General features: G+C 48.4%; 7 protein-coding genes across 7 annotated transcripts; 4 read left to right on the top strand and 3 right to left on the bottom strand.

The window, feature by feature from the left end:
• Nucleotides 1-1,097: 1,097 nt before the first annotated feature.
• Nucleotides 1,098-9,051, top strand: TRUGW13939_04603 (uncharacterized protein; the record flags this gene model as incomplete). The annotated part of the gene is made up of 9 exons (XM_035487774.1): nt 1,098-1,549; nt 1,611-4,510; nt 5,179-6,035; nt 6,396-6,744; nt 6,809-6,994; nt 7,057-7,934; nt 8,389-8,642; nt 8,736-8,863; nt 8,924-9,051. The coding sequence occupies 9 exons, from the start codon at nt 1,098-1,100 to the stop codon at nt 9,049-9,051; spliced, it is 6,132 nt and encodes a 2,043-aa protein (XP_035343667.1).
• A 2,297-nt stretch (nt 9,052-11,348) lies between these two features.
• On the top strand, nt 11,349-13,652 carry TRUGW13939_04604 (uncharacterized protein; the record flags this gene model as incomplete). Its single annotated transcript, XM_035487775.1, has 2 exons — nt 11,349-11,800; nt 11,855-13,652. The coding sequence occupies 2 exons, from the start codon at nt 11,349-11,351 to the stop codon at nt 13,650-13,652; spliced, it is 2,250 nt and encodes a 749-aa protein (XP_035343668.1).
• A 484-nt stretch (nt 13,653-14,136) lies between these two features.
• Nucleotides 14,137-15,236, bottom strand: TRUGW13939_04605 (uncharacterized protein; the record flags this gene model as incomplete). The annotated part of the gene is made up of 6 exons (XM_035487776.1): nt 14,137-14,141; nt 14,233-14,316; nt 14,379-14,508; nt 14,557-14,593; nt 14,653-15,147; nt 15,190-15,236. The coding sequence occupies 6 exons, from the start codon at nt 15,234-15,236 to the stop codon at nt 14,137-14,139; spliced, it is 798 nt and encodes a 265-aa protein (XP_035343669.1).
• A 472-nt stretch (nt 15,237-15,708) lies between these two features.
• Nucleotides 15,709-16,563, top strand: TRUGW13939_04606 (uncharacterized protein; the record flags this gene model as incomplete). The annotated part of the gene is made up of 1 exon (XM_035487777.1): nt 15,709-16,563. One exon carries the CDS (start codon nt 15,709-15,711, stop codon nt 16,561-16,563), a length of 855 nt encoding a protein of 284 aa, XP_035343670.1.
• A 211-nt stretch (nt 16,564-16,774) lies between these two features.
• On the bottom strand, nt 16,775-18,635 carry TRUGW13939_04607 (uncharacterized protein; the record flags this gene model as incomplete). The annotated part of the gene is made up of 6 exons (XM_035487778.1): nt 16,775-17,811; nt 17,865-17,957; nt 18,018-18,153; nt 18,226-18,327; nt 18,389-18,450; nt 18,497-18,635. The coding sequence occupies 6 exons, from the start codon at nt 18,633-18,635 to the stop codon at nt 16,775-16,777; spliced, it is 1,569 nt and encodes a 522-aa protein (XP_035343671.1).
• Nucleotides 18,636-19,910: 1,275 nt separating this feature from the next.
• TRUGW13939_04608 (uncharacterized protein) lies at nt 19,911-21,861 on the top strand (the record flags this gene model as incomplete). Its single annotated transcript, XM_035487779.1, has 3 exons — nt 19,911-20,242; nt 20,336-20,463; nt 20,522-21,861. The coding sequence occupies 3 exons, from the start codon at nt 19,911-19,913 to the stop codon at nt 21,859-21,861; spliced, it is 1,800 nt and encodes a 599-aa protein (XP_035343672.1).
• An 829-nt stretch (nt 21,862-22,690) lies between these two features.
• On the bottom strand, nt 22,691-24,436 carry TRUGW13939_04609 (uncharacterized protein; the record flags this gene model as incomplete). Its single annotated transcript, XM_035487780.1, has 2 exons — nt 22,691-24,025; nt 24,119-24,436. 2 exons carry the CDS (start codon nt 24,434-24,436, stop codon nt 22,691-22,693), a joined length of 1,653 nt encoding a protein of 550 aa, XP_035343673.1.
• Between the last annotated feature and the right edge of the window lie 294 nt (nt 24,437-24,730).

The following is a 24,730-nucleotide window of genomic DNA, read 5'->3' on the forward strand; positions in this document are numbered from 1 at the left end:
TCGCTATGTGGGTTTGATGTTCGCCCGAAGGCATTATTCCCACAGAAATCAAGAAACTGGAGAATCAGAATCAGGGTATTACTCATCGTTTAATTTTGCCGTACAGGGTCCATGATTCATTGAACTGGCTGACGCCGCTGCCTAGGGCAAGCACGGCCACGTGCCTTGGTTCAATGTTGTTTTAGAATTTATGTCTACGTCGCACCTGTGTGCTTCATTATTTTATTCGAATTTTGACTGCATTTTCTATCCAATTGATAGTAATCACCACAATATCAAGAACACATGTGCAACCCCAGACGTTGCTTGTTGTACCAACGAGCATTACAGCCCACATTCGAAATACCAATCATCAGTTATGAAGAGCGATTCACCATGGTCTGGTTTACTATACCAGGCTGCGCAAATTCCAAATCTGTCTACGTTGGTATTCCATTTATCATGTCTGATCAATAGAGAACCACCATTAACCGTGGCATCCTACCCCCGCTGTCGCTTTGGGGTGGCCACCAACGAGTATTTCTGTCCAACGTGGATTTTAAACCCCTGTACAACGTCACAAGTTCCCATACAAAATTGCAAGTCCATGTTAGACTGAAATACTCGTTAGACCGGTGCCCATCCCAAAGCGAGAGCGGAGGGTGAGTAGGATGCCAAGGTTATAGAGCAATTATACGCTAAAGATAGAGAAAGCCGATGCTAAAAATATACTTCAAAACCATGCGTAAGGGCGCATGAACGAAAAATGATATTGCTTTTTTTCTCTTCTGTCTCTCTATACACAGCCTCATCTGTCAGGGCCAATGCTGTGGTAGTTGAGCCACCATCGAACTAGCAATATACTAGCACATATACGCAGCCATTCACAGGCGCTGATGAAGCTGCACAGCCGCCATCACGCGTCGGCCCCCTCCACCCCATCGACTCCTCAACATGCAGGTCTTCAGCCCCATTGAAACAGCTTGTGCGACTGGTCTTCTGCCAACAGAATTTAATCGAACTGATTCATAAAGAGAGAGAGCTCGCAGACAAGGCTTTATTATCAAAGGTCGAGCCGAACAATGGTTTAGCCGTACTTCAGTCCAACAGTACACACCATGGACCCCGTGTCTGCCTGGGGCGTAATTACCGGAGCTCTCCAGGTCGTGCAGATAATCGGCCAAACAATTCAGGGTCTTTCGGCGCTGCGAGGAAAATACCAAAATGCCGACCTCACCATTCGCTCTATGATAGGCGAATTGTCAACCATCAAATCCGCCATCACCCAGTTGCACGACTGGGCGATATACAATGCCGGAGTCAGTTCTAGCCATGTAGAGTATGAGGAAAGTCTCGGCGTCGCAATCGACGGCTGTCGCGCCATCATGGAGGTGCTGTCCGACAAAGTCGCAGAAATGATTAACCCCAATGAACAAGCAGACGCGACAATAGCTCTCGCCTTTAAAGCCCGGGTCAAAGTCCTTTGGAGTGAGGATATGATGACCAGTCTACAAGCGCGATTGCACAGTCAGGTCCGCGCCCTAAACTTGCTATTGCAAGCTTGTCAATGGTGAGGGGAAAAAAGCAAAATCTCTCGTCATGACGGAAACATCTCTGACAGCTCATTGCAGCCGAACTTCCACCGAACAGCTAGAGCTTCTTCGGAAAGTCGAAAGTCGTCACATCATTAAAAAGGTGGCTGATGATACTGCAACTTTGCGAACCTCAATCGGTAGCGCTGCGAGCTCCCAGGTCGACTCCCGTTCGATCAGCAGCCGACAGCTATCGTCTGTTGGTGAAATTGAATTTGACTTTGACGATGCCCTACTAGCGACCTCGGCCTATCAGGCTTATCGTCAGCCTCAGGTGCGTCCTCCAGTGGAAGCGAGTATGAATGTCGGAATACGGCGCGGGCCGTCTGTAGGAACGACACTGTCGGCAAGCGATGAGGGATATGCAAGTCACGACCTCACGCCAAGTCACTCTGTATCAACAACCAATTCTTCCTTCTATAGAGGCAACTCCTTAGGGCCGAATGATTCCGTATACCCGGATCATGCCCGGAGTAAGAGTATGTCGTTTGGGGCCCAACCAGTTCAAAATGCTCCAGGGACGCGCCGCTGGGCTTCCACTGGCGGTGGTACTAATCTGACGTCCCCCGGAGGGTCGAAGAGAGGAAAGTTTTTCTCTGCGTTGAAAAGGCTGAACACATCCAGTCGCGCAAACTTGACTACCCCGGTCTCTCCTAATCCGGCTGTAAGCCCGTCTCTCGGGTCTACAAGAGGTCGGCGTGGCCGCGAAAGCGACTATACCACGAGTATTGATCTCAATACACAAACCGGTAGAAATGCACCTGATATTGTCAAAGCAGCACAATTAGGTACGCGTTATGACGTTGAAAGACTGATAGGTATCGGCCATAACATTGAAGAGTGCCATTCCCATTCCCGGCGAAATGCCCTCATGGTGGCCTCTCATTGCGGAAAGGAAGATATTGCCGATTTGTTAATCCAAAATAATGCGCAATTAAACCGGGCTGACGCATCGGGCTCGACGGCCGTCCATCTTGCCGCATCCCGCGGTCACTCTGGTGTTGTAGCGCTGCTTCTCATGGAGGCAATCAATCTAGAGGCCGAAACTCGGCATGGGAGGACGGCTCTCTGGGTTTCAGCCAACAATGGGCACCTTCAAACTACTCAGCTACTGCTCGAAGGCCGAGCTAGGGTGAATGCTCGAGCAGATAACCAAATGACCGCTTTGCATGTTGCAGCTCGGCAAGGCGACGTAGAAGTTGCTAGCATCCTCGTCAGTTACGGTGCGGATGTCGACGCTCGAGACGCTTCGATGATGACGGCTCTGCACTATGCATGTGAAGGTGGCTACTTGAATGTCATCGAACTTCTGCTTAACAACAGAGCAGATATCGACGTTGGTGGAAGTGGGCGAAAGACACCTCTCATATGCTCTGCAGCGGCTGGACAGCTGTTAGCCGTACAGCTGCTTATCAAACGAAAAGCCAAGTTTAAAAGCACAGACGAGGGTGGAATGACAGCTATTCACTGGGCCGCATTCAACGGACACGTTGAGGTCGTTCATTTCCTGTTTAACCAGTTACGCGGTTCTCTGGCATTGAAAAATTCACAGGGTAGAACACCTCTGCACCTCGCCACGATGAATTCTCGTTTTTCCGTTGTGGAGTTCCTTGTGCGGAAGAGCTGTCCCTTGGAAACAAGATGTATGTCTGGTTTGGATTCACTCCACTATGCCTGTAGGGCAGACAGTATCGAAATCGTTCGATTGCTCTTAATATCAGGGGCAGACATCGAGAGCCAGGTGGAGCCAACACAACAAAGGCCTATCCACATCGCCGCAGCGGGAAGCTCAGTTGGACTGGTGAGGCTGTTATGTGAACAGAATGCATCTCTCGAGGCTCGAGATGCAGTGGGTGATCGCGCATTATGCGTCGCTTCTAGACATGGCCATGCCGCTGCCGTGCAGGCCTTGTTGGATCATGGCTCTCCCTTGCATCTCCGCTTTGGCGCTCGATCATACGAAGACTCGCCTCTTTGTTTGGCGGCAAAGGGAGGGCACTTGCCAGTCGTCTCACTTCTGATGAGTCGTGGAGCGTCGGTGTTGAGCAAAGACGAAACGGGGTGGCCGCCAGTCCGTTATGCCGCATATTATGGACATCCAGATGTCCTACAGGCCTTGATCATGGCCGAGCCTTCAGCTACGAACCAGGATTATGGCTTTTCCCCCGATTCGTTCGGCCTGTCTCCGGACCAAATAGGCTTTGCGCCAGACGCAGGAATATCCTCAGAACGCAAAAGGCGAGTGCTTGAGCTTCTGAAAAGGTCATCGCCCAGAGAATCTACTGTAGTGAATGAGGTGGTTCCTTCAAGACAACCACCGGCCACTCCGGTTCCCCACACCGAGCCTTTCGCTATGTCTAGACCCAACTCGTATGACCCAACATCCCGGGGATCTTTTGTCGACCCTGTTTTCTATACCCAGTTTAATGATCCTCGACCGACTGAACTTCCGGGGACCTTGGAACAAGGCTTACCGAGTAGCCGATCTGCAACACCCACCCACATGCATCGAGGCGAGCAAGATTCTAGTGAGCCTCAGGAGGAGAATACTAATCGCATTTCATCGGCTGCAGCGTCTTTTCAGCCGATTCCAGTTGTGCACCAGCCCTCAGGGGGGGCTGATACAGGGATATTGCATCAACCTCGACCGCAGATACCAAGTGCCTCGACAATATTATCCACAGAGCAATTGTCAAAGTCCTTAACGCATCTCAATCTTCAGGTTGAAACCCCCGAGAATTCTGAAGCTTCTTCAATTCCAGAATTTTATGAGCTTGACGGAAATACCACTCCACGACCATCTGGTTCGCCGAGTAACCCTCCACCTGTTTCCCATTCTCCACATCAAGAAGGTGTGACTTCACCTTGCTATGTACCGAGCGCTGGTACATATTACCTATCCACTTTTGTGATGCCTGAGTCTGGTCGTGGTTCTTCAGGTGCGCAGGGAAATGTCGATGATACGCAGCAGGAATGATGCTGGGACTCTGGCCACATCTTTGAAGTCGGAAATTGTATATAGATGAATATCGTAATTGGCGTTTCCGTGTCGAGGATACAGTGAGGATAACGTACCTACCCAAATATATTAATACGAATAACGAATGGATAGTCACGATGCGCAAATCTTTGATGGCTCGATTCTTGAAGGATCAGTACCGAATGATGGGAATATTCACAATTGAAGTCTGATTGATATCAAACTCTTCCCAATATGTACTAGCGTGACAGCCAACCCCACCTGCCGATCCGGTGGGGCGCATTCGCCTCTACAGTTTCCATAGCGACTCCACGGCAACGAGAATCCCCAGTACTGCTTTGTCTTGGGACAGCACAGTACGATAGTATTACAATGTGACCGTTCATCTACAACCTGATGCAATGATTCGGGGAAATACAGCACAACAGTCTCCTCGACGGAGCGCCTCGTGGCGAGGCCGGTATATCGATGGCGTCTGGCATTGCGACTGCGATCCGCGATTGCCAGCCGATCGTTTTCAAACAAAAAAAGAGGGCGTGAATCGCGGTCGATGGTGTATGCTTTATATTTTCTTCCCGGAGTTTTGGAGTTTGAATCGCTGACCAAAAGCGTTCCTTTGGGGAACAGTCTACACATGCCAGTTACCGCAACACAAACGATGCAAGTTTTTTCTATGGGAGAGCGATGCCCAGATTCGCGAGAAGCAGTCGGTACTTGCAAATTCGACATCCGAACCCATGACTCCTAGAAAAACGCCGGTTAAGAGTTTCCAAAGAAGTGGAGGGCTCCTCACACCTACCACTGGTCAAAGTACTACTGGTCAAAGGAGACAAGCAGACTACGGGAGCCAAAGTACCAATATCACCACACCCAGCAGACGTCAAAGGAATCGAGACTTTTCATCCGACGAAGATGCATACGGTTGGGACGAAACCCTGGATAATGAGGTGGAAGGCCTGTTAGATACGCGGGGTCCGATAAGACAGCCCATATTTTCTCCCGAAACACCGAGAAAGACGCCTCGAACTGCTGTCAATACGTCTCCGGGCAAACGAAAGCTTCATGAAATTAACGATGAACCACCTCCGTATTCCGAAATAGACGGCACTCAGTCGACGTTGTCGATCTCACAAGCAAGCACCATACCTTCCTCGTCGGTAGAGATTTCCGCGACTCCGACTCCGCGGCGGTACCAGGATGTGCTGTCGGCGCATTCATCATCGGACAGTTCAGAGCTTACTTCAAGTGCTCTGTCGATACTCGATCGCCATGACGTCGTCATTCCAACTCAGGCCAAAGACGAACTGGTAGCACTCCTTGATCAACACCATTTGAAGTTTAAGGGGGTCTTGCGTGGCAGAGATATATCTAGAGTCGGGCTACAGAATAGGAATGAAGAGATAGCTTTGTTGAAGGAAAGAATCGAAGGCTTGGAAGCTGAGCGCGAAATGGGTAGGATTACAATTGCGGAGTTGAGGTCTCGTGTTAATTGAGTTGGTAATAGGTCAAGCATTATTTTCTCGCTCCTCTATTATTTTTACAATTATCTTGATTTGTAGAGAGTATCACATGGAAATGAATGGATAGCCCATGAGCCTCATCCTTATCTTGAAGTCACGTGGAGATTAAAAAAAAAATCAACAACTCGATGACTCAAAGATGGCTGCCCAATAAGCACCCCTCATTGAATCTTGAATCGAAACAAAATATCCGATAAAATAAATATCGAGTTTAAAGAACATTTTTCTTTCTCCGATTACCGAGATATTTCTGGGAGCATCTACAAGATCGATATTTTTTTATTTTTTATTTTTTATTTTTTCCGTGCACGGATCAACCACCAGTCAATGGACTCCAACGCTGCCTCCAAACCACCCTCATCTTCCTCCCCCGGCGACTCGTCGACCATGTTCCGCCCTCCGGTCAATCGCGCAATGCGCGTTCTTGACAGATCTTTCTTCAAGAAAAGCGTCCCAATATCGGCAGCGACAGTTCTAGAGACGAAGAACATTTTAGACGTGCGGAAAAGGTTGAGCGCAAGCAACGACATCCTCGAACTACCGAGATACAGTATCTGCACGATTCCAAACCCAGGGCCATTGGTTATTGGAAATGGCCGGTCGCTTGATCTAAGCAGTACTGAAGTGAAGAAAAAGAAATGTGTCCTATTACGGGAGGGCATTAAACATGACGGTAAGGGCAAAACTCTTGCGATCTTGGGTTTACACACCATGGCTAATTTAGCTGGTGGATATAGACACCGCTACCTGGTCTCCGACGATTGGCGAACTTGTGAATGAGGGCTTGGTTGGACTCGGTCCTTACACGGTGAACCTAGACTACGACTATTGGAACTTTTCGGACATTTTTCAGGCAATTCTACCAGAGGAAGAGGCGAAAACAGGAGAAGCGCCGGAGGGGTTCACGCAGACCGGGCACGTCTGTAAGCTTTTTTCAAACGGTTCATGAATTTGTGGGGGGATATAAAATTCTGACAGCTGGCAGTGCACCTGAACTTGCGGGAACGATGGCACCCGTATAAACACATTCTTGCTGAGATTCTGATGGATAAGAACCCAGGTGCCAGGACAGTTATCAACAAGACAGAGAGCGTTGGCGCCGTAAGCGAATTTCGCACGTTTCCATTTGAAATTCTTGCGGGCGAGAAGAACATGAACGTGGTGGTTAACGAGCAAGGATGTGCATTCCACTTCGACTTTTCGCGTGTCTACTGGAACAGCCGCCTGGAGACCGAGCACCGCCGGTTGGTCAACAAATTCAAACCGGGCGAGCTGGTCTGTGATGTCATGGCAGGAGTTGGACCATTTGCCATTCCTGCAGGCAAGAAGAGGATTTTTGTCTGGGGCAATGATCTCAACCCGTACGGCTTCGAGGTCATGGAGGACACCATCGTGCGCAATCGTGTGGAAGGGTTTGTGAAAGCGTTTAATATGGACGGCCGAGCATTCATTCGCAAAACGGCCAAATTGATGCAAGGCCCCACGCACAAGGCCATTGTCAGGCCAAAAATTCACAAAAGCCGATTGTCAAAGGGAGAACCGCTCCCTCAACCCCAGGTTTTTGTCCGCCCTCCTACCGTGGATCATTATGTCATGAACCTTCCTGCAACGGCTATTGAGTTCCTCGACGCCTTTGTCGGGGTCTATCACGGCCAAGAGAGCCTGTTCCACCCATCTACAGACCGAAAACTGCCCATGATACATGTCTACTGCTTTTCAGGCCACTCTGAAGACGAACGAATCGACCATTTTGATATTTGCGAGCGAATCTCGGATCGAATTGGATTCTTGCTGACGCCTGATGACACGGTCAACGGGTCAGGGAATACTAAGATAGAGTTGGACATTCACAACGTGAGGCTGGTCAGTCCTCAAAAGCAGATGTTCTGCGCCAGCTTCCGTTTACCTGAAGAGGTGGCTTTTATGAAAGCCTGAAGGCTGTTACTATTAATTGCATGAGGCGGCGTTGCTTAAATGTACATCAAAATCAATTGGATACCCTTTGAAGGAATAGATAAATAAAAAAAATCTAGTTTCTGACTTGTGAAGATTGACTTTAAAATAATTTTTTGCAAAAAGAAGAAAGAAAGAAAGAAAGAAAAAGGTCTGATGTCCAAGTTTGGTACGGCAGACCAAGCCCGCCGATAATGAAATTCGGAAGCTACAGCAACGTTCGTCAAGTTCTCCCCGCATGCGCCATCATCAACATCCAACGCGACAAGACACGACAAAGTCTCATATATCAAACCCAATCACACTCACACTTTTCGCCAGACGCTACCATACTCTCGGCGACATTATTTGAGAAAATCTCCAGCTCATCCATCCCAGAAGCACTTCTGTCGACGGTCGCATCAAAAAAAAAAGCATCAAAAAAATGACTGGCGTCAAACTCCCTCCCCCGACTCATCGAAAGCGCGTTGCGCCCCAAGCAGATCTTGAAGCGGCGTCGACTTTGAAACTTGGTCAGGACCAGAATACGCATACGCTGTCGCTGAGTGAGGCGCGACTAGTTATCAACAAGGTGTTGGAGAATAAGCGACGGGGAGGGAAGAAATACGATGAGCCGGAGTAAGGGCGCCTGATTTTCTGTGGAGTTTTCTCTAGAGAATTCTTTTCGAGGCTTTATAAAGATATGGGCTGACAGGAGGGGTTTTTTTAAAGGAACTTGACCAAGACTCTGGACTACCTTGAGGTATTTTCCCGATTCAAGGACGAGGAGAATATCAAGGCAGTCGAGCGACTGCTCAATTCACACACTGAATTAGAGATGTTTGAGAGGTCACAGCTTGGTTAGTCCGTGGTCAGAATATCGATGACAACGTCTTTGCTGATAAAAAACGAAATTATAGGCAGTTTGTGCTGCGACAACGCAGAGGAGGCCAAGTCGCTGATTCCTAGCTTGCAAACAAAGATATCGGACAACGAGCTGCAGGAGTTGCTCGATGAGTTGACCAAGTTGCGCAACTTTGTCGAGTGATATGGAGGTACTCAATCAACAACCAAGACTTGTGGAACGATTCTCTGTCGGATTGTGTTGGATAGTATGGTCTGTGATATATACATTATTTGACAGCGTGGTGTTTGGGTGTTTTTGCATGGGTAAAATAAATAGATGTGAGTAATTTACAGCAGCAGAATAAATTGATATCCTTGGGTTTGCTATGAAAAGGGTGACCACATATTGTATATCAATTGGACAAGGGTATATTTCTCTAGCGAAGTTACAGACTGATGGTATCGAAGAATAGCTGATATATTTGACTCGGTCATTTGACAAGTTATCGAGAAGAATGATAATAATAACACAGGGCCATACGAAAATAGATTCTGCCGGCCATGTCTGGATGCGGCAGGCGGTATGTGCATTGGAAACCGAAAGCCATGTGGCGAATCGGGATGGTTGTGACGATTGATTATCTAATCAAATTAACCTCAAAATCTATTTTTGTTCTGTTTTGTTCTGATTCAGACATTCTTTTGTTACCTCAGTAGGATAATAATAGTACTGATTACTTGTGTCTACCAAGCACTTTGTCTTCCACATGCTCTTATCTTCCACGGAGATGTTGAAACAAACCGTGTTACGTATACGACCACAGTCAGACAGAACATTCGATATGGATCAGCAAGCATGGCTCGATTCGGAATTCCCATTATCAAACGACAACTGCAGCAGGACCAATGACAGCCCCAGCGATGAGGTCGATTTCATAATAGGAATTCAGCGTGAGGCCAGCGCGGGGACAAAGAGCGCTCTTCCGTAGCGGGCGCGCGCTAGTCCCTAATAGGACTAGTTCGCGCAGTAACTGTGGAGAAGCTGACATGGAGATCCCCGGAACGACCAAGCCGCGCTAGGCTGTATTTGGCCGGCTTGCTGGCGTCTGATTGGCGCGTGAAATGCGTTATCAGAGGCCTGTGATTGGCGGGCTGTCTACTATCATTCTTGGATTCTCAATACTGTACTCAGTATGACCAGAGAATAATATATCAAGAAGAAAACCAAAGATAACCCAAATATTTGCTTTATACACTAGCTAGTCCACCACCTAATTGCTCATTAAATCTAATTTATATTATTATACCATTATATAATAATAATATAATATACATGATATAGTAATAACCGGTGCAATATTCAGTACGTAATAATAGCCCTAAGGCGACCCGCGCTTCCGGGAGCATCAAGCGCCGGGCCAATAACCAGCGCCTGCCTTATCTCTGGTCAACGTCGGGCCTATAACAGCCTCTGCCCGATGCAATCTTGAAATGGGCGTATAGCAACGAGCGCGAGCAAATACAATAATATCTGTTACGTGTGCGAAACCGCGCTGCCCGTGGATGATGCGTCAGAGACTCGCGTAGGGAAGGCAGGAGCGTGAACCTAGAAACACGGCAGTGCCTCACGGGGAAGGACCGCCCCGGCCAATAATGGCCATCTCAATTTCGTGTACCTCCAATACATAATCATAGAATTCCATTTCTTCACTCTCGCCCTCACTTACCTCACCTCACCTTACTTCCACCTGTGTCTCTGTCGCTGTCCATCGCTGTAACGCCGGTCCTCGTCGATGCTTGCCTGCAGCCATACTCAATGAACTCCATTTAAGATAGCCCGGAATCGGAATGACCACACGTTCTACTCGCCATCTCATCCTACTGCAGGCACTGACAGGCCGCTGATTCCTCTCGCCTTGGCAAACAATAACCGTTCTGGCTACTATCATTACGTAGCTTTTCTTCCTTTTTTTTTTTTCCTTGTTTTTTCCGGCGAGCGGACGGTTGTTTCTGTGACTGGCCCGTGTTACGTGACTATCAATATCGACCCTCGACAGTTATCAAATCCACCCGATAAGCCTGCCCAGTCCAGTTTGCGTCTTTGCTTCTTCATTCGGCAGCTATCCCTTTAGTGTGGCCCTCCTGTACTTGATTGCGGAGTATTGTTGCAGTCCATCTTCGATTGGTCGTCTCTCCCCCGGGTTTTTTTCATTGCAAGCACAGTGCTGTGCCACGCCTGTCATTCTTCTGTAAAACCATTGCAGGACAAAACGTGCAGACTCGGTTAAACCCTGCACCACGCACAAAACTCTTGCAAGGGGAGAGAGAGAAGAGAAAAAAAGAAAGGGCGGTCACTTCGACATCGTAATCGCCCAGCGATTTCCTGTTCTTATCTCGAAAGTTTGGCCTGGGGCTAGTCCATTATCTCAGCCTCCACCCCTGCCAATAATCGTTATCATTTCTATTACTATCTGGTGCCTGAGAGATCACTACATAATAATGGCCACCGCCATTACCATCCAGGCTACTTCTTCTGGTCCGGCACCTGCCGGCGTGCCCTTGACTTCTGCTGATCACCGCTCCCTGCTTCGACAACACCACCGAATGAGCTCGACAAACTCTCCCGTCGCCTCTCTCGCCAATTCTCCTGTCATTTCTTCTGCTTCTTTCTCTACCATCACGACCCCCACCACCAAGACCTCGCTCCCGGCTGTCGTCTCCTCCCGCGGCCTAGCCGGCCGCGATGGAGTCAGCTGTGACGCCTGTCTTTACAGAAAAAGTCGCTGTGCGATGAATGAATTGGTCAACAAGTGCTACTCTTGTGACTTTCATCGCCAAGATTGCACATTCACCCTAGTCAACAGCAACAATCCGCCCGCCGATCTTGGCTCGCCACAATCGAAGAAGAGAAAGCTGGAGGAGTTGGTTGTCACAGAACCCAACAGCAAAAGGTTGGCTACTTTATTTTGTGTATCCAGGAGTTCGTCACTAACTTTGCAATACAGACCGTCAATAGATACTTCTCGACCTGTAGAACCCGCCGCAAAAGAAATGTTGCCAGCAATCACCACCACCACCACCACGAGCAACAATGCGTTGCCATTGCCCGAGCTATCCTTCCAATCTGGTCAGCATATTGGTTTGACGACAGAGCTGGAGCCTATCCTTTTCGAACACCTACCACTAGACGGCAATGACGAAAGCCTACTGTCTTCCAGTCACAAAATCCGACGATTCACCGAGGATGGCTTCTTCATGCGAATCATGGAAAACGGCGCCAAGGAGACGCCCACTGTCTCACTGGACGCCATCGAAACCTTGGTCGCGCCATACGGTTCAACATTGGTAGACAAGTTCTTCCAAAAGATCCATCCCGTCTACCCTATCCTGATGGAAGATTCTTTTCGACAATCATATCGCACACGCAAAGGCTTGTCGCCTCTACTTTTGGCTGCAGTCTACACCTTGACTCTGAAATACCTTGAATTCGAACCTGCCGCGCGAACGGCTCGTAAACCGGACGTCAAGAAAATGGAAGATACCGCCATGAAACTATTGACCGAATCTCTTCCCCGCGCTGACATCACCGCTATTCAAGCCGGTCTTTTGATCATGCAACGCTCTTCGTTGAACACTTCGTCTCTTAACGGGCAACTTGCCACTGCTGCCTTTGAACTCGGTCTGCACCAGGATTGCTCGAACTGGAAAATCCCAGCTGCTGAGAAAGGTCTCCGCAGAAGAATGGCTTGGGCGCTGCACACACAGGACAAATGGTCGTCGCTTGTCCACGGCCGGCCTTCGCATATGTCAGCCGCAAATTGGACGGTGCGGGATCTGGTTACAGACGACTTTATTGGAGCCTTTCCCCAAGCCGGCTCAGATGACAACGAAACCCCAGTCTTGGATCATGGGCCGCTACTGTTTTGTCAACATGTTTCTTTGACCGCCATATTGGCCGAAATCCTAGACACTTTCTACACCCTACGAGCAGCAGAGCAGTTTTCTGCAGCGGGCAGCAATAAAACACGCCAGATTCTAGAGCGGGCGAAACCAGTACAGATTCGATTAAAAGATTGGTTTGCCCGTCTACCCACGGAGATGAAGATGGAATCGTCATCATCTGGGTCCGAAATTCTCTTTGACGAGGTGACTGAAGAGTCTGCCTCAAATGGTGCTTTGCATGTTGCCTATTTTGCCACAGAAATCACCCTCCACCGATGCATTGTCCGATCCTTGAGTCCTCAAACAGCAGACAATTACCTCTCCCACATCTGCCGCTCGGCAGCAAAGACCCGACTTATCAGCGCCATGGACTTTGTCAATCGGCTGCGACCTGCTCATCTCCAGGCTTTCTGGCCCGGATCATCACGCACAAACTTTGCTCTCATCGGCTCGTTTGGCACGTTACTACTCGCGACGGCACCTACAAAGGAAGAAGCTGAATTCTACCGCCAGCGACTTGCCGAATATAGATGGACACTCAGCGTCAGCGTTAAGAATGCACAGTTCCTCAAGCATGCCATTGAATCCCTCGACATGGCCACCTTGCTGGCTCAGAACGTGCCAGAAAAGCCGGGTATCGAGGAATTAATGGCCAACGTGGTTGCTACAAAGAACAGTCAACGGCGTCGAAATGGTCCAACCAAGATTAGCGAGACACATTTCGCACGTGAGATTGATGTTGAAATGATCATGGGCGAAGGAGGTGCCGGCGCCTCCTCGGTGGTTAGTGGGTTAGCATCTCCGGCCACCAGTCTGAGTGATGAAGACCTGAGTGATGACGAGGGAGGAGAAGGCTATTGATTTTATTCGCAGCGTTGTTAAATTCATTCCGGCGTATTTTTTGCAGACTCTTTTTTATGAGATCTGAATTATGATTTTATGAACGGGAGGGGTTTCCCTACCCCTTATGGTTTTTAGAAGGTTTGGGTTGGGCGTTTTACACCATAGATGGTTTGATTGTGATACCGCTCGGTTACTTTTGAATCTAGGGCATAGCATAGAATGAACATTGAACATTAATATTGATCTAAACTCTTCTCACATCCATTTTTAAGATTATGTACGACTGGGTTTGTTCTCATGAATTCGGTTTTATTTATTTCTACTATTTAATGCATCGATCAAATCTCAACGAGAAAAATGGTCATGAACAAAATGAAGCCTTTCTGAAACAACAACTCCCAAACTCCTCTTTTTTCGGGATTGTTGTAACCAACCCTAAACGAACGAAACTAGGAAAAAAAACTGGAAAAGAAAGTCATGCAGTATCTATCCATATCGAATATTAGACTAGCAGGACAGCTATAAATCATTGTTATTATTAGCGAAATGAATTTTTCTCGTGGAATTGTAAAATGCATAGGAGAGAGGAGTGACGAACCGTTCACTGTTCCATCGAGTTCGGGAGTGTTTGTGATTTGAGCGTATTTGGCCCATACCACTTTTCCAGAGGTGGTCACAAGTCCTGTTCATGATGGTTAGAATTGTTTTTCTCTTTTTTTTTGGGTTCGTATAGAATAGACATACCGAGTTCGGAAACGTTTACTTCGATCACGGTTCCCTTTGTCAAGACGCCGAGTTGGGTGTACAGCGGGTTTTGAGGGTTCTTTTTCACGCCCAGAATGGGCAGTTGGACTGTAACTCCGAGTTCCGGGTGCTTTTTAATGTTAGTTTTGATCACCTGTAAATAATGGTATGGACTTACTGTGACGTTGGCCTTTTTATAACGGAGACCCATAGGTCTAGCACAGCAGGTTAGTGGTTCCGATCATGCATTTTTTTGGAGTCCAAAGAAAAATACCGGATAAATCGCTCAAACTTGGGATTCCGTCGCGTAAAGTCCTGGCCGATAAAAGTCGGCTTCGTGATCATTCTCTTCCACGACTTCTTATGCGTCTTCTTTCCCGTATTGACCACCTTGAACATCTCCTCCTCGCTGATACCTTTAACCTTGGGCAACGGCACCGAGAACTTGGCCGCCTTTTCTGTACGTTTATCCTTGATAGCAGACGACAGTGCCTTGGCATTCGTCCCCTGGGACCGATCGAGCAGGTAATTGGGCAGCGGCGTTGAGCTGGGCTCGGCGGGCGCAGCAGACTTGACATTCTTTTCTTCTTGCGCCCGGATGCGCTTCTTCATCTGGATCTTCTCGGCATGGCGTTTCTGGGCGTATTGTTTGGCGCGGAAACCACGTAGGGTCTGCGCCTTTGCAGAGGCTAAGTGGCTCTCGCGGGCTTCGCGTTTGCGAGTACGTTCCTCATGATCGAGCCGGCGACCGTGGGTTTTTTGGAAGCGTCTGTATTGGGAGGTTAGTTGACGGTCAGGAATTCAACTGTACATGAATGATCTCATGTATAATTCATGTATAGCGGCGTCAAAAGGCATGATGGAACTAACTCGATATATCTGTTGCAAAAAAGAAATGTGTCAGTACAGGATTCTCAGCAAGTCTCAATACTCAAAATGATTCTTCAGCAGAAAAGACGGAAATACGAACTCGTTCTGAGGCTGTTGTTTTTCAAAGTCGATAAATTAGTCCCAAACTGTTCACGCACGATGAATAGCGGATTGAAGACATACCATATTGAACAGTCAATTACACACGAATAATAATAGTTGACTGACTCTTCTGGAGAGCTGTTGCTGCGACGAGAAGGCTGGGTTGACCTTGAAAAGTTGTGCCCGCAAACTCTTGGCGCTTTGATTAGGCTTATCGCCCATCGTGAATTTTTTGCGGGTCGGGTCACGTGCACTCTTCCGTAGGACTTTCTTTAGCAAAAGCGCTTTCTCCGTACGCCGATATATTAGTCTACACCATCAATTGCACGCCACACACACGCACATATATACGGCGGCAATGCTGGGTCGATCTGCCCTCCGGGGCCTGTTGTTCAGTGCTGAGCGATCCGCTGCCACGAAACCGCTCTTCTCGTCATACACATCTCGAGCATGCCTCCACCAAACATCATCAACCGGCAGCAGCAGCAGCGGTGCTCAAAAATTCCATGCCACGCCCTCTGACATCCCGCCTCCTCCTGCTACTGCTGCTGCTGCTGCTACACCCTCATCTGCATTTGCGGCAGCTGCAGAAGCCCCAATTCCTCCGTCAGAGCAAGACCAGACGACAATCGCAGGGTCAGGATCCGAAACGCAAAGCCCGACGGCGGAGGCAGAATTGCTCATCGACGGCATTCCGCGCAGCAAATTCCCCGTGCCACCCATCTTCACCTCCAAACTCCAAATCACAAAATCCCTCGCCGAGAAACTGCCATACCTGCATAGCCAGCGACCGCACTACATATCCGCGCATTTGCATGACCGCCCTTACCTCCTGACCGAGGGCGACCATCTCCGTCTTCCGTTCCTGATGCCCAAGGTCAAGTCTGGGGATGTGTTGCGGTTCAATCGGGCGTCGATTATTGGATCGCGCGAGTTCACACTCAAGGGGACTCCTTATATCGACGAACGCATGTTTGAGTGCCGTATGCGAGTGTTGGGTATTGAGTCTGAGCCGCTGCGTGTAAAGGAGAAGACCAAGAGGAGACAACGACACACCCGCCATGTGAAAAGCAAGCACAGGTATACCGTCATGCGAGTCATGGATGTCAAGGTCAAGTCGTTGGACCAACTGTTGGAAGAAGGTGCAGAGGTTATAGAGGACGACAGTATCGCTGCTGCCGTGGACAAGGATGCTATTGAGACCAAGTCTTGATATTACTATTGTATTACTTTCTTTTCTTTTTTTGTTGCTTTCTTCATATGAAAGGTGTATTTATATATATATGCATAGCACACTATGGAAATTCGAGATGATGTTTTTTTCCAAGCCTACGTACAGACATAACTCGTCCGTTCATTGCACCGTAGCAGTAATATCTGCATGTTAACTGTGATATATCGTGTTTCCGCAATTCCAACCCCCCTTAGTCAACGAAAATGGTAGGCGCCAGAGTCGAATAATGGTCGAAAAAGCTAGAAAACAGTCGGATGGCATGCCCAATATCCTGAGTACCTCCCGTCTCACGGCAACTGTGCATGCTCAGTTGCGGGTTTCCGAGATCAAGAGTCCTCGTCCCCAGGTTGGCAGACAGCATGGGTCCAATGGTGCTTCCGCAAGACGAGTCATTGCGAACAACAAACAGCTGCAGCGGCACCACGTCTCCGCCGTCTTCAGCCGCCTTTTCTGCGATTTCTTGCAGGAGGACGATTCCGGGAGAATTGGTGGCGTAGCGTTGGTTGGCGTTGATCTTGACAACGGGTCCTTCGTTCAAGTGAGGCTTGTGATCGGTTTCGTACTTGTGGCTATAGTTCGGATGGACGCTGTGGGCCATGTCGGCGGACAGCAGGAACGAAGTTGAAAGGCTCTGTTCGAATGCAGTGGAGATGTCCAGATCGTTGCCGATTTTGTTATACGATTTCTCGGAGCCAAAGTCTTCGGCCGGCAAGACGGACAGGCGCCGAATGATGGCTGGCAGCGTGTTCGAGTCGGCGCCTTGTGCACTTGTGCTTCCAACTTCTTCATGGTCGAACAATGCAATCAGTCGGATAGCACTGTCGTTGTCCAAAGCCGTTTCGGAATGGACAGACTCGATGAGCCCTCGGACGGAGCAAAATGACATTTCCAGATTGTCCAGACGAGGCGAGTAGACGAATTCTTCGAGCATTCCTCCAAGGCATGACTTTTGAGTATCGAAAAGGATCAACTCAAAGTCGAGAATCTCCGAGGGCTTAGCGTCAATTTCGGATGCAATCAGCTCGACGAGGTATGGGTGATGGCGCTCTGTAGCAGCCTTGATGGATTTCTTTGCACCCTCATCCTTGGACGCATCGGCGACCTGATCTTTTGTCCTGTTCAGTTCGGCCGAAACGAGGCCTGCAATCGGAAACAGTTGTGTCTCTTTGTTGAAGTCGAATGTCTCTTTCCGTTCCAAGTGAATGGCCAGAGTCGGGATGCGCAAAACTATTGCCACGTCAGTCAATCACTCTTGAGTACTTCTCGGGCTCAATTCATACTTGGGCGGTCGACCTTGACTAGCTTCTGCACAATTGTGCCATCCTTGCTGCGCACCATGACCCGGCCAGCAACGCTAAGATCACGATCGAACCCTTTTGATAAGTCAGTCTATTATTACAATATGCATAGACAGTCTAAATGTTGTGTCTTACAGGTGTGCCAAATGCCCCCTCCATAAGTTTCAACGCCGACCTGTACGAAGCCTTCGCCTTCCTTCTTGCTAACGGGTTTAATTCGTAGAACCGGGGAATCAGTGTGCGCCCCGACCATGGCGATAGAGTTACCAGGCTTTGAGTGCCATTAGAAACGTTTTCTCTCTTTTTTTCTTCCATAAAAGTGTTGTAAAATGCAAAATCTTACCTGCCATTTCTTGCCAATAGCAAAAGCCACAAGAGTAGAGGCGTTGCGAGTAAGGTAGTATTTACCGCCGGGATGGAGAGTCGAGTTCCACGAATCTCGTTCCTGGTCGCGGTCAGTGAGAGAATGTATAAGAGTTTCTGTTTTTTTTCTCTTATTGGCGCACTTTGATCTCTTGAAATCCGGCAGCTGCAAGAAGGTCTTTGCTAGACTTGACAGCATGGTAGGCTGCAGTGTGTTAGATGGTGGCGGCCTGATAAGGGCGTTTTCTTACGGGTTGGAGAGGCATTGACAAAGGACAAAAAGTCCAATGCAGCTTGTTTATGATTGACTTTGACCATGGTGGAAGAGTAGCGATAGGATTGAGCAGTAGATCGGATGAGAGATTCGATGAGAGTGCGACGAAGCGACATGAGGCGGTGATAACACTGGTGTGCAGAATCAGATGATTGGCAGGCGGTCAGATGCGGCTGACGTCGGTGGGCCTTTTACCACAATACTACCATGAGTATGTATTGGTGAAAATCGGACAACTACGTAGAATTTACTATAGTATTTGTGAATAGGCTAAATATTATAGCGACTGGAACAGCCATAGCCTCATAAGAACCGCTCTAACTACATACGTACACCAGCTTTGTCTCCACGGTCCTAGCTTGGCATCGACGCGGCCCACCTGGCTTTAAAGTTAATGAGGTTGAATCTTGAAAGACTGGATCCATGCGAGATTGTCTGTTTTGGAAATAAAAAGACCGAACTGCAGGTTGTTCGTGCAACACTAGATATGACGAGCGCCAGCGACGCTGTGAGTGTGTGACGTACGCACGCCTCTGCAAGTGAAGAGACGTCTAGGCGAATCATCGGCAAGCCAGGGCGCGTCTATCAGACAGGCTATTCAAGACAACAACAGTGGACACCAGGGCTAGGGCGTTCAAGGGTCGTGAGATGCAGCGTACTATAGGCGGGCGCGCGCGCAATCAGCAGACACCGCGACGCGCCCCGGCTATAAACAACAACACCCAGTTTAGGCAGCGTGCGACGGGCTGAGGCTGTTGGCTGACGAGCATTAAAGATTTGAACCGTGTGTTCCTGCAGGGGCCCTTGTCACATCGCGATCGTCGCATCAAGCACCATCTGTAGCCAGGGTTTAAGTAGTAGTAATAATATGCGCTGGTGAGAGTTTGTTGTTGTGGTTCTCCCGCAGTCTAGCGCATGTCGCCGCATCGGGCCTAGCGCACCCGAACGCGTGACCCCGTTGCCATTGAGGGATGACTTAGCGACTGCCCTGACGACTTGACTCCCATCAACAGCGCGAGTCACTCAACTCTGCCTGTTACCACCTGCTCCCGGCCTGTATAGTTTATACACCCTCTGGAATCGCTACCTCACATTTGACTTGGACCTCCAATGCCGACCGGCGTGATTCTGGGCGCTGCCATCCGATCGCTGGATTGAGACGCCAAACACAGCGCTTAGCAACCGATCACCACCCTGAGGTCCACCTGATAACAACACAGCTGCTATCAACTAGAAGTCATTTCCCAGCTCCTTTTCCCATTGCCTCGCGACCTATTCACATCGGCGCTTCCACACTCCTTCCGCTTGAAGTTCACCTTGGAGCAAAGCACATCGATAAACCTTCATTCCCGGTCGCCAGGGGGATTTGGGTCTCCTCCAATCCCAGCACAATGGCTGACAACGACCGAGGATCAAATGCACCTGCGTCTGCACCTGCGACGGGACTCTCGACTGCTTCCAACGCAGGAGCCGTGGATAATAATATCGCATCAAATCGCTTTTCCCCACCAATCACACGCACCCCACCCAGCCGGCCTACCAAGTCGACTCTTTTCTTTCCCGATACTCTCGGAAACAGATCTCACTCTCGCAATAACTCAGAGGCTGTTGATCCTGTAGCGCTTGCCAGCGCTCTGAAGGACTACGATGAAGCCGGCCGTCGAAGAGAACGCACACCAGGCACAAGCCCAAGTCGCAAAAGGCAAAGAGTGTACGGAGATAGGTCAGTCTATTCTTCGACATGAGATTTCTTTCTCAGTCTTGCTATCTTATCCTCCATTGGTTTTTTTGCAATTTATATTGACTTGATGCGCAGGTTTATTCCAAATCGCGAAGGTCAAGACCTCCAGGCCACGTACAGCCTGTTGGGTGAGGATGGCTGTCCATCAACGCCATCAAGAAGTAGGAAACGAGCTCCGCATGGAGAGCTCCATTTTCAAAAAAGTATGCCAATACATTCTCGAATCGCAAAACTCAGATTAAAGACTAACCTTGCCCGCAGCTGAAGAAGCCAACCGAACGTATTCTCGCGTTCTACGCAGCGAGCTGTTCGGCACCTCAGTGCCCCAAGTCGACCCAGATGCAGACGGTTATCTCAATTTCAGCACAACTGCTCACGACCCAACACGATCTCATACCCCACCTTCTCTGCCTGCCGCCGCCCTTCCTCCAGCTTCCATAACCCCCTCTACTCCTCACAAGAACATCCTTAATTATGCTTCACCTCGCCCTGGATCTACCACCCTTACTCCGTCTAAAACTCCTCGAAGTCAACATGGGCCAAACTTGAACCCTCGGTCAGAATTATATAGCTTGTCACCAATTCATTACAACAGCCAACGGATATTAGAGACTCCTCGGAAGCAGCCTCGTGCAGTTCAAAAGGTTCCATACAAAGTCTTGGATGCCCCCGACTTACAAGATGATTTTTACTTGAATCTAGTTGATTGGGGAAGCACAAATGTACTAGGAGTTGGACTAGCAAACTCCGTATATATGTGGCATTCCCAATCTGGCAGAGTCACAAGACTTTGCGATTTGAAAGATGACACTGTCACCAGCGTTAGTTGGATCCAGCGAGGGACCCATATCGCAATCGGAACTGGAAAAGGTCTAGTCCATATTTGGGATGCGGAGAGTTGTCGCCGCTTACGGACTATGATCGGGCATCAGAATCGCGTGGGTGCCCTAGCCTGGAACGATCACATTCTCACATCTGGCGGGCGTGACCGGCTAATCTTCCACCGTGACGTTCGCTCACCCGACCAATATCTTCGCCGGCTGGCAGGACACAAGCAGGAGGTGTGCGGGCTCAAATGGAACACTGAAGATGGCCAATTAGCCTCTGGAGGCAATGACAACAAGCTCATGGTTTGGGACAAGTTGTCGGAAACGCCACTTTACCGCTTCTCCGGGCACTCGGCTGCTGTAAAGGCCATTGCCTGGTCACCTCACCAACACAATCTCCTCGCTTCGGGTGGAGGAACCGCTGATCGAACAATCAAGTTCTGGAACACTAGCACTGGCGAGATGACGAAAGAGATCGATACCGGGAGCCAGGTTTGCAATCTGGGGTGGTCAAAGAATTCCGACGAAATCATCAGTACACATGGTTACAGTCAGAACCAGATTGTGATATGGAAGTATCCTCGTATGGAGCAGATTGTCTCGCTCACAGGCCACACCTTTCGGGTTCTATATCTTGCGATTAGCCCAGATGGCCAGACCATCGTCACAGGCGCAGGTGACGAAACTTTGAGGTTCTGGAAAATCTTCGGCGCCCAAAGAGGGCACGACTGGCGAAGAACAAGTCGACTGAATGAATGGGGTGTCATACGATGATTCCTTATTCGTTACATACATCTTCCATGACACAGACAGTGATCAACAAGACTGCCAACCTGGTAGTCTACAGTATTTGGTATATCAATGCATATCTCATTTCTAGTCACTCACATTTGACTAGCAATGGTGCCATTTCTGGCCATTTGGCCCCGAAAATCAGCTTGCATGTACTAGGAGCAATTTGCAGTGTTCTTTTTTTGCTTTATATTTGGCCTTTGTTTCACGTCTTTACACATCTTGCATTGTTCCGTTGCATATTACGTTTCTCAGTATAATGCCCTCCCTTGTTATATGGCGATGGCGCTTAGGGGAGTTTCCATATATATTTTGCTTTTTTCCAGGTCGGTAATTATCATCGAGCTTGTGCATCGGGTTTAAGGGAAATTTCATTTGGCATGGTTACCGGTTTTGTTCTCTTTAAATTTTTCTCAAAGTGATGACTGCATGACCCCCTTCCTTCTCCATGAGCATTCAAGAACACCTCTCTGTATCTTTAGTTATATTATGCAAGCGAAATTGACGACTCGAAGTTTTCGAGTATTGACGGGGAGTTATCTGCGTTTATTTATTCTACGAAACATTTGAATCTTGAATTTATACCGCGTCTAAATGTCGCTTTCCACTCCTGAAATAAACCATCAATAATATATATCAATTAATTGATTTGATGCAATTGATATTTGAAGGTAATGGAAAGGAATTATTTCAATGTTCATATTGGGTTTTTATTGGATAACTAATGTTTGGCTACAATATTCTCCTATTTAGAAGCCAGAATAAATCATTGCCAAGACGAGATTTTATATAGTGCAATAACTCCTCAAGCTTACACCTTTTCGTCAAACGCGTGCGTGCTGTCCTCCTCAAATATAGAGACGTCTGTGCTCGCGAATTTCCTAGCAGATACCTTGCTTTCGAAAAGCATGTCGATTTCAGCGAATGTCCGGCCATTTGTTTCAGGAACTCGGAAGAAGGTATAGATAAAGCAGAAAAAGCACATTCCTCCCCAGAAAAACCCGGCAAAGTTACTCCAATTCCACTCATCAGGATGCAGCATTCGCGGGGTTAGAATACCGCAGATTATGGCAACGATATTATATAGGTTTCGCCCAAGTACAACCGTCTTGATCTGTAATTGACGAGTAGAAATTTCTGCCACGAGCGAGTAGGCCACAGTTCCAACTGTAAGCTGATAAAACAGAGCCCAGATAATCATCATGCAACCTGTTGCGAGCGATGATTGGCTCTTATGCGGACTTGCACTTGGAACAAGGCCAAGAAATCCAATGACTAGGAGTATGGCGCAAAGCGCAGAGAGTCCATAGAGATATAGAGTTCTTCTACCAAATCCCAATGACATGAGGAACCACGCTCCGAGGACGCCGACCATATTGATTCCGTACTGCCCCATAGCAAAGTTATAGGAATTAGATGCCGATAGTCCTGCTTGCTCCAAAAAGTATGTAGAGAAGTTGGAAAAGGTATTCCCGCTAAGATTCTGAATCGCCCATACGAAACAAACAATCTCTGTGCGCCTTAGGTTCGTTCCCTTGAAACAGTCAAGATATGAAGCACCTTCTGAAAGGTTGTGCTCAAGCTCGGTGGTATACTTTATCATAGCAATAGTCTCGTCAGCATCGAAATCAGCTTCGCGGTCGGTACTTGTTAAGCGAAGAAGTGCCTTGCGAGCATCCTCAATTTTGTTTCTTCGAACCAACCACCATGGCGACTCTGGTGCAAGGAAGACTGCGGCAAAGAGGGGGACAGGCCACATCCACTGCAACCCATATGGTATTCTATAGGACCATTGATCATTCCGCGTGAACATTGATCTGATTACCCCAATTCCCACGAGTTGCCCCAAGCCCCAGCAGAAGTTGACATAAGTTGTGAGGTAACCACGGAGAACGACTGGGCAAACTTCAGAGGCATAGGTGACTGTGAGTGTCTGAAAAACGCCCCAAGGAATTCCGGCCAAAATCTCGGCCACTAGAAGAATTTTGATATTTGGCGCGGTAAAGAAGATGGCTGTGAATGCGCTTATCAGGATTAAACAGGCCATAATAGTATATCGATATCCAAATCGTTCTGAGGCCCAGCCGTTGATGAAAAGGCCGATGATTTCTCCAACATAGGCACCATTGCTAAGGGCTGATTGCCACTGTGGGAAGATGCAAGGTTAGCGATTTATCAAAATTCTAGTGAAGAAAGCTTCAAAGATGAGAAGAAGGAAGGATGGGTCACTGTGACGTACCGAGGCTGGAACTTGATAGGAGCCATCCGAAGTCAGCACGCCATATTTCCTTTGGAAAGGTGGAAAGGCGTAGAAATTGTTGACAAGACTAATATCATACCCTTCCATGGCGATACACGTGGAAATAAGAACACTCCACGCGATCGCCTTCGGGTATGTTTTGATTCCTTGAATCAGAGTCATTGTATGCTCCTTAGCCGTGGCGGCTTTGGCATTGTTAGCTTCCTTGGTTATTGAAATAGAGGCCTGGCGCTCAACGTGCTCAATATTTGGCAGGGCATTGCCCATTGAATTACTGATATCCCGGTCTGTCTTCATCGTGCCAGGAGTGGGCTTCAAGCTCCAGGGACTGTTAGATAGAAGATTATCCCTCGAAAGTTCATTTTGAGGCCAGGAGAGTACTACGTATTTATGAGGGAAATTTGACAAGGAGATTGAGTTGAGATTGCTCGAATGTCGAGCTTCAGAGGATGGGCCGGGGAGGGCCAAAGCTGATCGGCTATTGAAGCCAAAGGCACATTTCAGTCCAGCCCGTATGGCAGTTCTTGTTCCTGTCCACAATGACGGACGACAATTGGCTGAATGGAATCATGATTCCGAGTCACAGGGGAG

This window comes from Talaromyces rugulosus, chromosome II, assembly GCF_013368755.1.
Source record: "Talaromyces rugulosus chromosome II, complete sequence".
Taxonomy (NCBI): Eukaryota; Fungi; Ascomycota; class Eurotiomycetes; order Eurotiales; family Trichocomaceae; genus Talaromyces; species Talaromyces rugulosus.